General features: G+C 35.5%; 1 protein-coding gene across 2 annotated transcripts in view; it reads right to left on the bottom strand.

The window, feature by feature from the left end:
• Positions 1 to 4,721: 4,721 nt before the first annotated feature.
• Positions 4,722 to 15,610, bottom strand: part of RPE (D-ribulose-5-phosphate-3-epimerase) — a 29,411-nt gene continuing 18,522 nt past the window's right edge. The window contains exons 3-10 of one of the 2 annotated variants that reach the window (XM_089986631.1): positions 8,707 to 8,847; positions 8,434 to 8,547; positions 6,559 to 6,637; positions 5,512 to 5,621; positions 5,324 to 5,380; positions 5,185 to 5,254; positions 5,024 to 5,085; positions 4,722 to 4,937 (exon numbers count right to left, since the gene is read on the bottom strand). In XM_089986631.1, coding sequence (XP_089842757.1) covers positions 5,036 to 5,085; positions 5,185 to 5,254; positions 5,324 to 5,380; positions 5,512 to 5,621; positions 6,559 to 6,637; positions 8,434 to 8,547; positions 8,707 to 8,847 — 621 coding nt within the window. In that variant the 3' untranslated portion in view covers positions 4,722 to 4,937; positions 5,024 to 5,035. Of the gene's footprint in view, positions 5,086 to 5,184; positions 5,255 to 5,323; positions 5,381 to 5,511; positions 5,622 to 6,558; positions 6,638 to 8,433; positions 8,548 to 8,706; positions 8,848 to 15,610 lie in introns of both variants that reach the window. The other variant, XM_089986630.1, reaches the window with a different exon arrangement.

Here is a 15,610-nt window from a genome sequence, read left to right as displayed (position 1 = left end):
CATATAAATGTTGTAACCACACATTGTCTTCAAGGTTGTACATCTGAATCATTTTCTCCCAATCAGACATAAAGGTGACCTCGTCTATGCTCTCAAGTACACACTATCTAAACTTTTTATCAAACCATGTCTTCTGATTAAAAATGTGTCTTATGTTCTTTGCTGCATTTTGAAAGATATGTCACAAACATAGGCGATGATGTGCATATAGCCATGCATGAGACACTGCAAACGCAATTGCATGATCACCATCTGTAAGTACATCTCTAGGGTGCTTCCCATCCATTGCCTTTGTAAATACTCTAAACAACCACTCAAAGGTTTTTTTGGTTTTGTCATACAAAAAAGTGTCACCTAATATGCAACTCCATGAGTGATGGTTCACTCTAACAAACTGCGCAAATGGCCATTGTTCTGTTTTAATCTTCACTGTCGTATAAAAAATAAGCACATCATTGAAGCATTCATAATCTACTCTTGACTTTGAATTTGCCCAAAACATATTCACAGCATACCCATCTTCATCCAGTTGCATTGCACTAAAGAAACCAGGGTCAATGTTTGATTTTTTCTGTAGGTAATCAACCAAAGAACATATTCTTCCATTCTTCATGTTTTTTTACCTCTTCCTTCTCAAGTGGTTTCTTAGATCCATAGGTGTGAATGATACATTCTCGCGACCACCATCTACATGCGTGCATAAATTGTATGTCTTTCTTTGTGCAATGCCGACGCTATCAACTATTTCAGCAATTGCAGCATGCGCTTCAATTATTTTATGATGTGACCTTAACATAGGAGTCATAATTGAAGCGTCTAATTCATGGTTATGATCATTGATTAAATTGCGAACTACATATTTCTCATTCGGAAGTATTTTTAACACTATTCTCGCTGGACAGCCACATCTTGAATTTGGTTTGCTCCTTGTTAGATTTTCACTTGACTTCCTTCAACCTTGCTTAGAACAAACATATGCCTTTCTCACCACGACACCCTGTGCATTTTTTGCCCAAGAATACCTTCTAACACTGAAGCCAAGTTTTAAGGCAGAATCATTGTAAAATTTGTATGCAGCTTCTTCATTATTAAACTGCATTCCTTCTATAGAAACAAAGTCAAGTGTATTATCATGTAGACTTGAGGTGCTTGCACCTTTGTCAAGTGCACTGTCATGATCGTCTACCTCATTATCGAATTGCATTTCGTCTGCTGGAATATTCAAGTCAAGAGTAAATCCAATGCATGCACCCTTCTCATCATGTGCATCATTAGTACACATATTCAATTCTTCAGGTACGTCGATAGTACGGATGTTTGTTGCTCCACGACTTCCCAATGATTGAGATACATCATCTTCACTGCAACTAGTTGATAAGCTCACCACTGTCATGAGCAAAATATCAATTTGTGTTAGCCAGCGCATACATTTACTACGATTTATTCAAGATGCATATAACAACGACTACCGATTAGTTAAGCAAGTAAAAGAAACGATTGAATGAATCACAGTATCAAAGATTCAACATAATAGCTTACAAATCGATATTAACAAACAAAACCATATCTCACAAATCGATACTAGAAAACACATAATATCTTACAAATCGATATACAACAATGCAGCATAATATATTACAAATCGGTATATGGCAATTCAGCATAATATCTTACAAATCGATATACGGCAATTCAAAAAAATATATTACAAATCGATAGTAACAAACAAAACAATATCTCAAAATCGACACTAGAAAACACATAATATCTTACAAATCAATATACGATAATTCAGCATAATATATTACAAATTGATATTAACAAACAAAATAATATCTCATAAATTGACACTAGAAAACACATAATATTTTACAAATCGATATATGACTATTCAGCATAATATATTATAAATCGATATCAACAAACAAAATAATATCTCACAAATCGACACTAGAAAAATACATAATATCTTACAAATCGATATACGGCAATTCAGCATAATATATTACAAATCGATATTAACAAACAAAACAATATCTCACAAATCAACAATAGAAAATACATAATATCTTACAAATCGATATACGGCAATTCATCATACTATATTACGAATCGATATTAACAAACAAAACAATATCTCACAAATCGACACTAGAAAACACATAATATCTTATAAATCAATATACGGCAATTCAGCATAATATATTACAAATTTATATTAACAAACAAAACAATATCTCATAAATCAACACTAGAAAACACATAATATCTTACAAATTGATATATGGTTATTCAACATAATATATTACAAATTGATATCAACAAACAAAATAATATCTCACAAATCGATACTAGAAAACACATAATATCTTACAAATTGATATACGGCAATTCAGCATAATATATTACAAATCGATATTAACAAACAAAACAATATCTCATAAATTGATATACATGTTACTACAACCGCGATTTGGTTACATTGCATATACTAAGTGAATGGACGATACCGGATGGGGTAGAGGCCCTTTCTCGCATCTGTAACCAAGCATTCTTGTAAGGAGATCCCACCGCCTTACAAATATCTTCAAGTTTTCAACCGTTGAAACGATAAAATCTACCTGCAATAACAAAAAAAAATGTCTTAATGACACTCACGATGACATACATTCTTCAACAATTGCATGATGATATGGAAAGGTACTCACCACGCTTTAATGGCACTTGTTGGAATGTTTATGCATCATTGTTTTTTTTCATACTGCCTAACGAAAACGAAGAAGAAGAGAAGATTGTAAAAAGAGATGGCCGACAAATCCCCCTTTGACGCCCACCAATGATCGAACCAGTCGTTTGATTTATAGTTATCTCCATGAGGTAGGAACGAACCCGAAAAAGTTTTCTAACACAAGGCAGGAACGAGAAGGCGACCATGTGTTATAGCACAAGCTAAAAACAAAGGCGGAACGTGCAAATCTATATACGAAAAGCGAGAGAACATTTTCGTCCAACGCATATCTATCTTACGAGAGGACATTTTCATCAAAAGCATATCTACCTTTTTTATATGTTATTTTATTATAAAGTCATCGTGGGCAACATTGGCATATGAATTATTGGGGGTCCCAAAATATTCCTCCGTACACACCGGAACACGTGAATTTGTGTTCCGGGAAGAACACACAACACCCTCTCCTGATTGAACGACCGGATGCATCCCACACCTAGATTTCTACTCATGAACAACCTGCCATTTCTCTCCTTCCAAGTTTGTCACCAATCCGAAGAAAGCCAACATTTTCAAACTCAGCTAAACTTAACAAAATAAGGGTCCAAAACCAAATCCTGCTGTGATGTTTAAATCCCTCCATGCAGACTTAAAAATCAATTGAAAGAAAGGATATGACCAAAATAAGTGCATGGCAGCCTCCAAGTCTTGCTCACACATACAACAACGATTTGTTTACTGCAACCCCCATTTTTGGATATGATCGAGTATTGACATGACCAGCTAACAAGGTCCAAGTAAAAAATTGCGTCCGCAACGAGGGTCCCACACCCCAAACCAAGCTTTTAGGCAATCAATCCACGCCCGGTTCTAAGTGCACAACATAACAAGAGGCGACGAAAACTCGCCGTTTGAGGTAAGGGACCATTTAATACTCAACCCATCATTGAAAAGAACTAAGATAAAATCTGAAAAGATTTGGGTATCGCCTTCCACACGGGGGAGCCTCTTTTCCAAGAGTATTGCTCAAGCCTGTAGTGGAGAATCACCCAATTTGTATTTACGTTTCAGGAATTTAACTCTCTTCTCCTTAGGATGCTCCGGTGGCTCTCTCTCTCTCGCGTGATGGGGTAAAAAGGTATATCTGTGTCAATATTTTGCACAAGGCAGCCCACGATCTGTTTTTAAGAAGTATTAAGACTCAAGAAAATAAAGAAAAAGATTACAGCTAGATTGAACATCCAACTGAGCCCAATCCATATGTATTTATCCAGACCACCCCTTTTTAGGACACATTTTATTTAGATCTGTATCACAAATCTGGCCAATACATGATCTTATCATATGCTCATCTAACAGCAAAAAGTGCTATATTTTCAAAACATCACTCATTTCAAAACATATTTTTATAGGACAACAGTAAGAACAATTTCAATATTTTTAAAATACAATTTTAGAAAATATCGCCAGGTGTTCCCCCACAAGTTTTCCCAAGGACAAGATTTGTGACATTGATTCAGATTGTCACAGCTGAACTAATAATTCATGCAACCAATGCAATTTGAAATGTGAACAAAATTCTAAGAAAAAATTGTGCGTGAAAATTTTAGATGTGGTTTATCTTTCTGTCCCTTGATGGGGATCAAATGGACTTTTTACTTTTAAATTTTTAAACTTGTATAATCATTTTCTATAATTAGTTTGTTAAGATACATTATTATATGCACAGAATTCTTGTGTGCACTTGTGCACATGCTTATGCAGCGCATGAGACTATTACTAGTTATGATAAAAAAATGACGATCACCGTGAACTTAAATGAAAAAAAATCAATGACGGAATTACAAAATCTGCCAAAAAGAGACCAACATGAGAAACACAAAAATCATTTATTTTCCCAGAGAAACATTTATCTTTGGAACCCTAGAGCCAAAGAGCAAGAAATGCTGAAAATATCAGTCATAACCAAGAACCACGATGAAGCATGGAAAAGTTTCTCTTACTGGTGCTATAATATTTCATATCAGAAGAAAAAAAATCAGTGATAACATAGTCAGTTGATCTGATAACACAAATCATAAGTCTAAAAAGGATGTAGTTGACGACTCCTCATCTCCTCTCCAATACTGGCTCCCAATCGGAGCCTTTATTTTTTTTATACCTTGAAGATGATATTACATAATGGCATTCAAAATCACATTATTGCATTCTGGATTGCAAAGAAATCAAGAATCAAGAGCAACCATACAAACTGGAGGGTGAACGGTAACATATCAGCTTGGAAACAATTTTTACCCTTCTAGCTCTTCATACTGCAACTGCTACAGGCCTCTTGCTAGTCTTGATGCCTTTGATTGCTGCAAGAATTTTTCATAAACCTAAGATGGATGGCATACACTGACACATATAGAAACAACTTTGCCTTCAGAAACAATAGAGATGTGATGGCTCCAAACCTTCAGCATAATCTTTAGCTCCAAAGACAGCAGAACCTGCTACTAAAGCATTTGCTCCAGCTTCAATAACCTGCCAACATGATTGATAAATTACTATCACTGGAAAAGCAACACGAGGGGTTACAGGCCCAGATAGAACCTTGTAGGCATTTGATGGACCCACTCCACCATCCACTTCAATCCATGGATTCACACCCTGCATTTTTTCTCCTCTCAGTAACTTGCACTTGTATATAAATCTGTTCAGGGATGCTGATCTTGAAAATATAACCAGCTCCCATGGATTAACAAAATGTAGCAACCAAGAAATTTATTTTGCTATGTTACCTTCTCCGTACACAATCTTCTTAGGTCTGATATTTTCTTTACTTGACTTTCAATAAAGCTCTGACCACCGAAACCAGGGTTGACTGACATGATCAAGACCAAATCCACAACTGTTCATATAAAGTTGCAAATCCAGATAGGCTACCTTAGTATCTTTCCCTCAGTAACATACAATATGCAAGGACAGGATGCAAGGTTATGCAGAAATGGCAACTTCCACATTCATCATAAGTAAAAAAAGGAAAGCAAACACCAAAAGAAAAGGCATATGAATTCTATGGCTATAATCTCTCTGATGGTTTACCTTCAGAAAAGAATGTAGTGTTCAAGACTACCATGTGCTCATGTCAAGGTTATCAGCACACTCCATCTATCCAATCAAACATACCACTTTAAAAAGAATAAATCCACCTTTTCAGAAGGCATCACAATAGCCAAATTCTGACAAAATAGGGGCATGTATATTCAATTTTGCAAGTAAACTGTGATGACTGCTGAGCACAGAAGCTCTTATAGAATACTTGCAGATATGGCAGCAAATTTATTCCACACGCATGGATCTTCTTCTTGCCTATTGTTCATAGATATTAAGTAGATCCTGAAAGCTTTTGAAATTATCTCTGCATTAACAAACATACTAAATGTCCCAAAGTTGGCAAAACTACAGTCCATCTGTTCAGAATTGTCTTATTAGTACGTGGTTCAATTCTGGAAAAGCTATGCTTGAAGGAGAAAATAGAAATAAGTTTCTTTATGGCAGTAGGAAGAACATAGAAATAAGTTTTTTATGGTGGGTAAGTGTAAGTTCTAATTGAAAGGGCCTCTGTTTATAGAAACTGTTAACCTTCAGCGAAGACAGTACATCATTCAGTTCATAAGAAATTTACGATGCTAAATAAACTTTATCTCCACAAAGAAAATATCAACAAAATCCTTCAATATATTTCATGAACGGCATGCACTTTTACTGTGGTCGTGTATGCATTCAAATCCATGATTTTGTGCTGATAATGGGTTGAGGAGATTCACAGAGGTTTTCAGATTTACCATCAAGAACATAATCAATTGCACTTAATGGGGTTCCAGGGTTTAATACAACTCCAGCTTTAGCTCCCAGACTTTTAACCTGCACAATAAGAACACGTGTAATTATGATCTCAAAGAGAAACAAAATGAACCAAAATTTATTGTCCCATTAAATATAGCATTTATAGATCATCTGAAAGCTGATTCTAAAAAAGAGATTATAACAACATGAATCTATAAGCACAAGTGTGCTGCACAGACAGTATACACAGCAACAGAGTATAGGAACATGGATCTGAAAACAGACATATTGTGGACACCACTGACAACAAAGACATCATGTAAACAAAACAACCTATAACCCTAGACAAATAGGATAACCTACTTTCTGATAAACCAGTCAGTTTGTTGACTCAGCCGAGTAAACCAGGATCAGTAATTTTACTAGGTTAACTCTCTCTCTCTCCATATGCATATATAGGGTTTGTCTAACATTATTTTAGTTATATTTAACATGAGCAGTGCTCATCTGATTGAGATGATCAAAAGAATTGTTAATAGAAATGACATTTCCTGAAATACATGGTTATTTTTATGGTCAAGTGGTTTTAAGGGAAAAAAATCAAACACATTTTTCAGAGGTGTACTTACAATTTTGAATGTGAAAAGTAAAAGTACATTTTTCCTCTTAATTACATAATTTGAAAGTAAATATCATAAACCAAATATTTGATTACAACTCTTGTGTTGTCTAAAAGTTATTGATTTTTCAAACATCACAAGGTTTTATTGTTATTAACTTATTAAATATGATTTTACAACCGCTTTTAAGTTAAACTAGTTTTCTAAAATTGTTTTGAAAAGCCATTAGATTTCAGTTAAACTGGGTTTTTAAAATAGTTGTGAAAAGCCATTACATTTAAGTTAAACTGGTTTTCTAAAATTGTTTTGAAAACCATTAGATTTCCTAAAATGCTTCAAAAGTGATTAGTTGTATCTTTATGAATTTAATTATTATTTAAAGCAGGGTTACCAAAAGCACCCATGGGCTTGGGGAAGTGCACTTCCCTGAAACATGCTTCGGAAGCGTGAAATGTGGCGCTTCTGAAATGTACGGGGAAGCGCCCATTTTGATTGGGAAGAGTGCTTCCCATTTCGTTTCCCACTCGCTTCCCAATATTAGGATGCAATTTTTTGGGGGGGGTTGGAGCCTTTAACAAATTTTGTTTTTGCCTATTATTAGGAAAATTCGATTCTTATTCGCTTAATATTATGGGATGTGAAGCTTGTTCCATTTCATATCTTTTGCTTTGAATGATTGCAAATAATCATCTCATTGAATACAAATACAACATGATGTCGATGAGAATGGCCATAAACCACACACTTTCCCTCTCCGGCAATTGAACAAGTTACTGTATGATATATATATATATATATATATATATATATATATATATATATATATATATATATATATATATATAATTGAATCCAAAATAGAAAAATCTCAAGGTTGTAAGAACCAGTCAAGAAGTTTAAGGATGCATCTATAATGCAGAATTCTTCTGATTTTCATATCCTAAAGGCCTGTTGTAAGAAATGACCTGTAGCAGTACACACACACACACACCAACCTCTAATGCCACTTAGAATCTATATATTTAATAAACATAATCTTATAAGGTTGCTTCTTTTTGCATACTCTCGCCATTTCAAAAGACAGATTTCTGCCCTAATGAAAAGAGAAGGTACAAAACTTGTCAGATTGTGATAGAAGTTGTAGTAGTAGCTAGTTATATTAACCAGGTTAAATCACTATTTTAAATCACTATTCTATGAAAGGGAAATTGAACCAAAATGTACTTTCAATCAAATTCTGCAAAGTAAACTCACTAGATTAATTGTCCTGTGCAAATGAATAGTTGAAGACTGCTCACAATGGACGCTAACAATATCTGCCCCAGCCTTCACAAAATCTGGCACACGTTGCTCAGGTTCCACAATCATCTACGTGTTGGCATGTGAAGGGATATGAGAACTATTGCTTTTGTATAAAACTGACAAAACCACATATTATTATAACCAATTTTGCCTGGAAGAAGATAACTTTGCTACCAAGGAACTATGGGGCAAATAAGCAATGTAGGAATACAGCTGAATATTTACCAAATGCACATCCAATGGCAAATCTGTTACAGGACGCAAAGCATCTACAACAAGTGGTCCAATAGTGATATTTGGCACAAAACGTCCATCCATCACATCAACATGAATCCAGTCACAACCTGCCGCTTCCACAGCTTTAACCTGCATATTTAGAGGATGCAAATTAAAGCATATGACATCAACAACAAATCTATCAATAGAATATTCTGGAAAAATCCACCACCAGCCTCTTATCTTATCAGTTTGTTGCTATGAATTCAGTTCATTATATACATAAATCTACACAGGCTTGCACAGGCACACATATTAGCATATATTAAAGATAGATATGATCATTGTTATATGTATTGATCTCAGCAACATTTTAGTATACAAATGGTAAAAGTATTGTGGCAGCATCATTCAGAAGAGGAGGCCACCTAGGAGCGTGAAGAGGAAATGAAAGCAAAATACCCAAACCTAATCCAAGGTCCGTGAAATTTAGAGGACTACATTTTTTTTAAGGGGAGGGGGGGGGGAGGAATGTAATATACTGATCTAAGTCACTTGTAAAAGCCAAACTTAGGTCTCCTTAAAAAGTCAAATCATGGTCATAATTGTCCAAAAATTATAAAAGACGGATATTCAAAGTCAAACTTGGGTTACTTGAAAAAAATCAAACCATGGTCACAATCATCCAAAAAATATAGGAGCCAGATATTCTAAGTAATTTGTAGAAGTCAAACCTAAGGTCTTAATTATCCATGAATTTTAGGAGGAGAACATAAAGGGAAAATAACCATGGGCTACAATGGATATGGATTTGAATAGAATCCAACCCAACTACTCTAACCCATCACTTGGCAATGTAATAGAATGACACACTAAGTAGCTGTGTCAATAAGAGTTGACACCTCATCCTATTAAGTATCAACACGAGTATCAAGCAACTAAGAAAGGACATCTCAAACAGCTGAGCGTCCATGACCATGCTTACACCAAACACTAGCAAGACACGTGACAAGTGAGGTGTCCACATGGAGACCCCTCCCCATCACTTGAGCTACTCTTAGCAGTCATCCCACCTAGAGAGAGAAGGAGAGAGAGGGAGAGGTAAGTGTCGATTTATCATTTTAAAGTTTGAGTTATTTTGATTAGAACTACATTCTTAAATTAAGTTAGTAAATTCCACTTTGAAATTAGAATTATATTTCGAAGTAAATTTTGTTTTACTATTCATGATTAGAGTAATTGTTGGAATTTGATTCATGACTGAAAAGCTATCTCAAAGTAAGGATTATTGCCCCTAATGAAGAATTGGAACTATATTTTAGTTATGACGTGTTACTGGAAATTTGTTTTGTGGCTTTCAAGTTAAGTGAGATGGCTACCGCCCACCTCATAGGCATGATGACAATCATCACCACAAGGGCAAGCCCAACCACACGAAACGTCGGTAAGGCCCTCATTCCACGCCTTGCCTCACTTGTGGGGAGATGCATTGAATGAGTGATTGCCCCAATTGTTTCGAGAGTCGAGCCAAGGTCAACGGCTTAAATTGAAGAAGGAAACCGAGATGAAGAGCCAAAGATGGGAGCTCTTCAAATGCTCAATGTCATCGGGGGAGCCATGCCTCCCCCTCCCCATGTAAGCAAGGATCTTATGTACCTCAAAGTCTATATCAATGGCGAAACCACCAGGGCCATGGTAGATACGGGCACTACCCACAATTTCGTCTCTCTTAATGAAGTTGCACGGTTCAGCCTCCAAGTTGAAAGAAAGAAAAGCCGCATGAAAGCGGTGAATTTGAAAGCTAAGTCCATCCTCGATCAAGCAAGGGATGTGGCTATCTAGATTGACACATGGAAAGGCTCCACATGTGAAAGTATCTTCAACAAGATACTACAATCAATAGAACAATATTCTTGAAAATAAATACGTGCACATAAGCACAACAAGAACACTTGAAACACTTCTGCACAAAAGCACAAAATACGAACTCACAAATGTACAAATGCACTCATAAGATTCATAAACAACAAAAGGTTGGGCAATAGTCCCAACACCCTTAAGAGAATACAAGAAATAGTTCCCATATATATAGGGCATTGGGAGGCCTTGGAAGGGGCTCCACATAGTCGTTGGAGCCCCTCCAACGACTAGTGGGTTGGGCCCCTCCCAAGGCAAGTACACTATCATTAATTAAAAGAAAAAGAAATTAATAAAAAAAGGAAAAGAAAAATACAAAAGAAATATAAGCATATTCACGAAAAAGAATGTGTAAAATGCCTAAACTACCCCTAAGACTAAAAATAGAAATATATATATTTTTTATATATAATAGGTAGATATATATACATATATATAATATATGTATATGTATTACCTTATATATATAAAATATATATACTAAATTACAAGTTGGATTTACATAATTTAACACCCCCCCTCAAACTTAAGGCAAGATGACCGAGAGTTTGCCAAGGAAGAAGTTGAACCACGGAGCACACAAAGCTTTAGTAAAGAAATCTGCCAACTGATATTCCGACGTGACATAAGGAAGGTCAATGAGTCCTTTGAGATACGCCTCACAAACATAGTGACAGTCCATCTCAATGTGTTTAGTCCGCTCATAAAAAGTGTGATTTTTCACAATGTAGATTGCACTCTTGTTGTCGCAACACAGCTTGGTGGGCCCTTCTATTGTGATCCCCATGTCTTCTAGCAGCTGATGAATCCATACAATCTCCATGATAGTAGTCGCCATAGCACGACATTCAGCTTCAGTTGAGGAGAGCGACACCTTTTGTTGCTTCTTGCATCTCCACGAAATTAGCGAGTCTCTTAAGAATACACAAAAACCAGTGGTGGAGTGACGGTTATTTGGGTCACCTCCCCAGTCAGAGTCAGTATAAGCAATTAATTTTAGATCAGAAGAAGAGGACAGAAAAACTTCCTTATTTAGAGTACCATTTATGTATCTTACGACTCGCAAGATGGCACTTATGTAAGCGCATGCTGAAACTGGCTTGCAGTATGGACTGCATGAGATATATCTGGTATGGTAATACTCAGATACATCAATGATCCTACAAGCTGTCTGTAGGGTGTAGGGTCCGAAAGAGGAACACCATCATCAATTTTCATCTTTGCCCCTACTACAGCAGGAGTTTCACAAACCTTCTCATCTGTAATACCTGACTTATCAATGATCTCAGAAGCAAACTTAGTTTGAGATAAAAAATACCCTTTAAGAGAGTATGTCACTTCAATCCCTAAAAAGTAAGTTAGAAAACTCAAATCAGATATTTCAAATTTATCTTTCAAAATAGATTTTATACTCTTAACCCCGTTAGAATCACTCTCAGTGATGAGCATGTCATCCACATATAATAATAAAATCACAATCCCTGCATTGGATTTTCTAACAAATAGAGTGGTGTCAATAAAGCAAGAAGAAAAACCATTTTCAATCATTACAGAATTAAACCTATCATACCAAGCCTTGGGGGCTTGTTTTAGACCATAAAGTGTTTTTTGAAAACGAAACACTTTTCCCTTGGGAAACTCCATTCCAGGTGGAGCATCCATATAAACTTCTTCATTTAAATCGTTATTTAAAAAAACATTTTTAACATCCATTTGATAGATGTTTCACTTGTTGATAGAGGCAACAGTTATAAGACATCGGACAGTGACCATACGAGCTACAGGAGCAAAAGTTTCCTCATAGTCAATATCATACTCTTGGCTACATCCTTTTGCAACTAATCGAGTTTTATATCTCTCAAGAGATCCATCACTTTTAGTTTTTACTTTGAAAACTCATCTACACCCTATTGTTTTCTTACCTTTAGGAAGATTTTTAAACTCCCAAGTTTTGGCTTTTATCAGAGCTCCAAGTTCATTATCCATTGTTGTAATCCATTCAGAGCACTTTCGTGCTTCTTCAAAGTTTCTAGGTTCTATATAAGAATGAATGACACTAAGACATACTTTATATTTAGGTGAAAATGTTAAAATGTAAAACTGTACATGTATATATATATATATATTATTATATTATATATATATAAATATATTTTTCATTTCTTTCTTTCTGTAATTTTTTTTCTTTATTTTTATTTTTTGTCTTTATGTCATCTAGTTCAGTTTGAACTAGAATGACTGTTAATGTTAAAATGAAGATTGACGATGGAAAACTTCTTGCAGACCCTACTCCTTACATACAGCTTGTCGGGGCACTTTCCTATCTATCCATTATCAGACCAGATATAGCACATGTTGTTCACACAGCAAGTCAATTTCAACATGCTCCTACTTCTGTTCATATGGGAGCAGTCATGTGTATTATCAGATACATCAAGTCCTCTCTTTAAGGAAGACTTTTCTTATCTTCCTCCTCTTCTCTTGATTTAATTGCATATACTGATTGATTGAAGAGGTGATCCCAATAACAGACACTCAACCACTGTCTTTTCTGTTTTTTTAGGGGAATCATTGATCTCGTGAAGATGTAAAAAGCAGCAGAAGGTATCTCTCTCATCCACCGAAGCTGAATACAGAGTCATGGCAACCACGACTATGGAAGTAGTTTGGCTCCGACGACTGCTTGCTGACATGGGAGCTGAAACAACAAAGGCTTCACAAATGTGTTGTGACAACAAAAGTGCGATCTATATTGCCAATAACAGAACATTTCACGAACGCACCAAACACATCGAAATGGATTGTCACTACGTCAGAGAGGAATATATACACAGGATAATTGATCTACCATATGTCACTTTAGAATATCAGTTAGCAGACTTCTTTACAAAGCCTCTCACTGCTCCCCGATTTCACTTTCTCTTATACAAACTTTTGCTCATTGTACCATAAGTTTGAGGAGGAGTGTTAAAATGTAAAACTGTACATATATATATATAAATATATTTTTCATTTCTTTCTTTTCTGTAATTTTTTTCCTTTATTTTTATTTTTTGTCTTTATGTCATCTAGTTCAGTTTGAACTAGAATGACGATTGCTAGTAAGACTTGACTAGCAATAGAGTTGTTGGACTGACAAAAAAGAGTCATAGGAAATGAACCTAGAAGGAGTTTTTCTACTTCTTTCGGTTCTACGGGGGATCACTTCACTCTGAGGAGCACTTATCATATCTTTCAAGAGCACTTCTAAAGGTGTTTCGGTCTCTATGAATATAGGTGATAGGATCTCTAGGTAATCCTTCATCAATATGTTGATGAGATGAAGAGAGCAAGGGAATGTTTTCCTCAGTTTCAATATCACTTGAATCATTTTGATCTGACTCATCATCACTATATCATCGTTTTTATCTAGTAGATCAAATAGAAAAGAATAATCTACATTCTCATCATGAGATTCACAATGTTCGAAGCCACTAAGATTTTCCAAAAAACTCACATTTCTGGAAACATACAATTTATCACTTTTGACATTACAACAACGAAACACCTTTTGGGTTTCAGAATGGCCAAGAAATGCACAAGGAATGGCCTTTGGAGAAAGTTTGTCATTTTTATCAGTAAGAACAAAACATTTATACCCAAAGACCCTTAACCTGCTAAAATCAGGTTCCTTTTCGTATACTTTTTCAAAGGGGAAAATTTTGCTTACATTTTTTTATGGAAGTCTGTTTATGAGATAGACAGAGGTAAGGGTTGCCTCAACCCAGAGATTCTTTGGAATGCTTTGAGAAATGAGCAAAGTCCTAGTTGTTTCAATGATATGCCTATGCTTTAGTTCAGCTAACTCATTTTGTTGAGGGGTTTTCGGAAAAGATTTTTGGTGAAGAATACCAAAACTTTCAAGATAACTCTTGAATTCATTTGAGAGGTATTCTCCTCTAGAGTCTGACCTAAGGATTTTTAGGCTTTCATTGAATTGATTTAAAATCATCATATGAAAATTTTTAAAAGTTGAAAAAACTTCATGTTTATGTTTAAAAAAATAAATCCAACAAAACCTAGTGTAGTCATCCACAAAAATCACATAGTATGAAAATACTCCCTTAGATATCACAGGAGTCGGACCCCATACATCGGAATGGACAATTTCAAAAGGTTTTATCGTAAACATGGATCTTTGAGGAATAGGTAAACACTGCATCTTCCCAAGAATACATTCATTATAAAAAATCATTTTTACAAAGATGTTTAATAAAAGGCAAATAGGAGATTTTAACAATATTGGGATGACCCAATCTCTTATGCCATACATGAATATCTTTGTTTTGAACAACATTACAAAATTGACTCTTGGGAACTTGAAGAAAGTCAACGTAATAGAGGTCTCATCTTCTAGAGCCTTCCTCAATCAATCTCCCGGAATCAATCTCCCGGACTAGCGATCCTGTATCCAACATTTATTAGAAGAGAATTTTATATCGCAACCATGATCCGAGAGTTGGCAGACGGAAAGAAGATTTAAATTTAGTTTTGGGATAAGACGAATTTTTAGAACAAAGAAATCTTGTTTTTCAAAATTGCATATTCATTTAATTTTAAGAGGTGCTCCATCCGCGGTTGAGACAAAGGATGGAAGAGAACAACAACAACAACAACAACTTCATCCCAAAAAGGATGGAAGAAAAATTTTAGAAAAATTTGAAACAGAGCAAGTACTTGGGTTCATGTGAAAAGATGCCCAAGAATCTAAAAGCCAAGATGTCTTACCGGGGGGGGGTAGATGACATAGCGGCTCCGGAAATCCCTCCCTTGAGAAGAAGTTGCAATGCTTCTACGATTTGTTGAAGAGAGAGATACCCACTTGATGATGAAGGTCGTTCCTCCGATTGGGATGCCATAGCTGTTGCAATTAATTTCTTCCATTTAGGGCACATGGGTTTGATATGTCCTGGTTCTTTACAAAAATGACAATTCAATTTGCTATAGTCTCTTTTGC

This window comes from Nuphar pumila, chromosome 14 (assembly GCF_984573655.1).
Source record: "Nuphar pumila chromosome 14, dmNupPumi1.hap1.1, whole genome shotgun sequence".
In the NCBI taxonomy this organism is placed as follows: Eukaryota; Viridiplantae; Streptophyta; class Magnoliopsida; order Nymphaeales; family Nymphaeaceae; genus Nuphar; species Nuphar pumila.
This window is presented reverse-complemented; position numbering and strand designations above follow the sequence as displayed.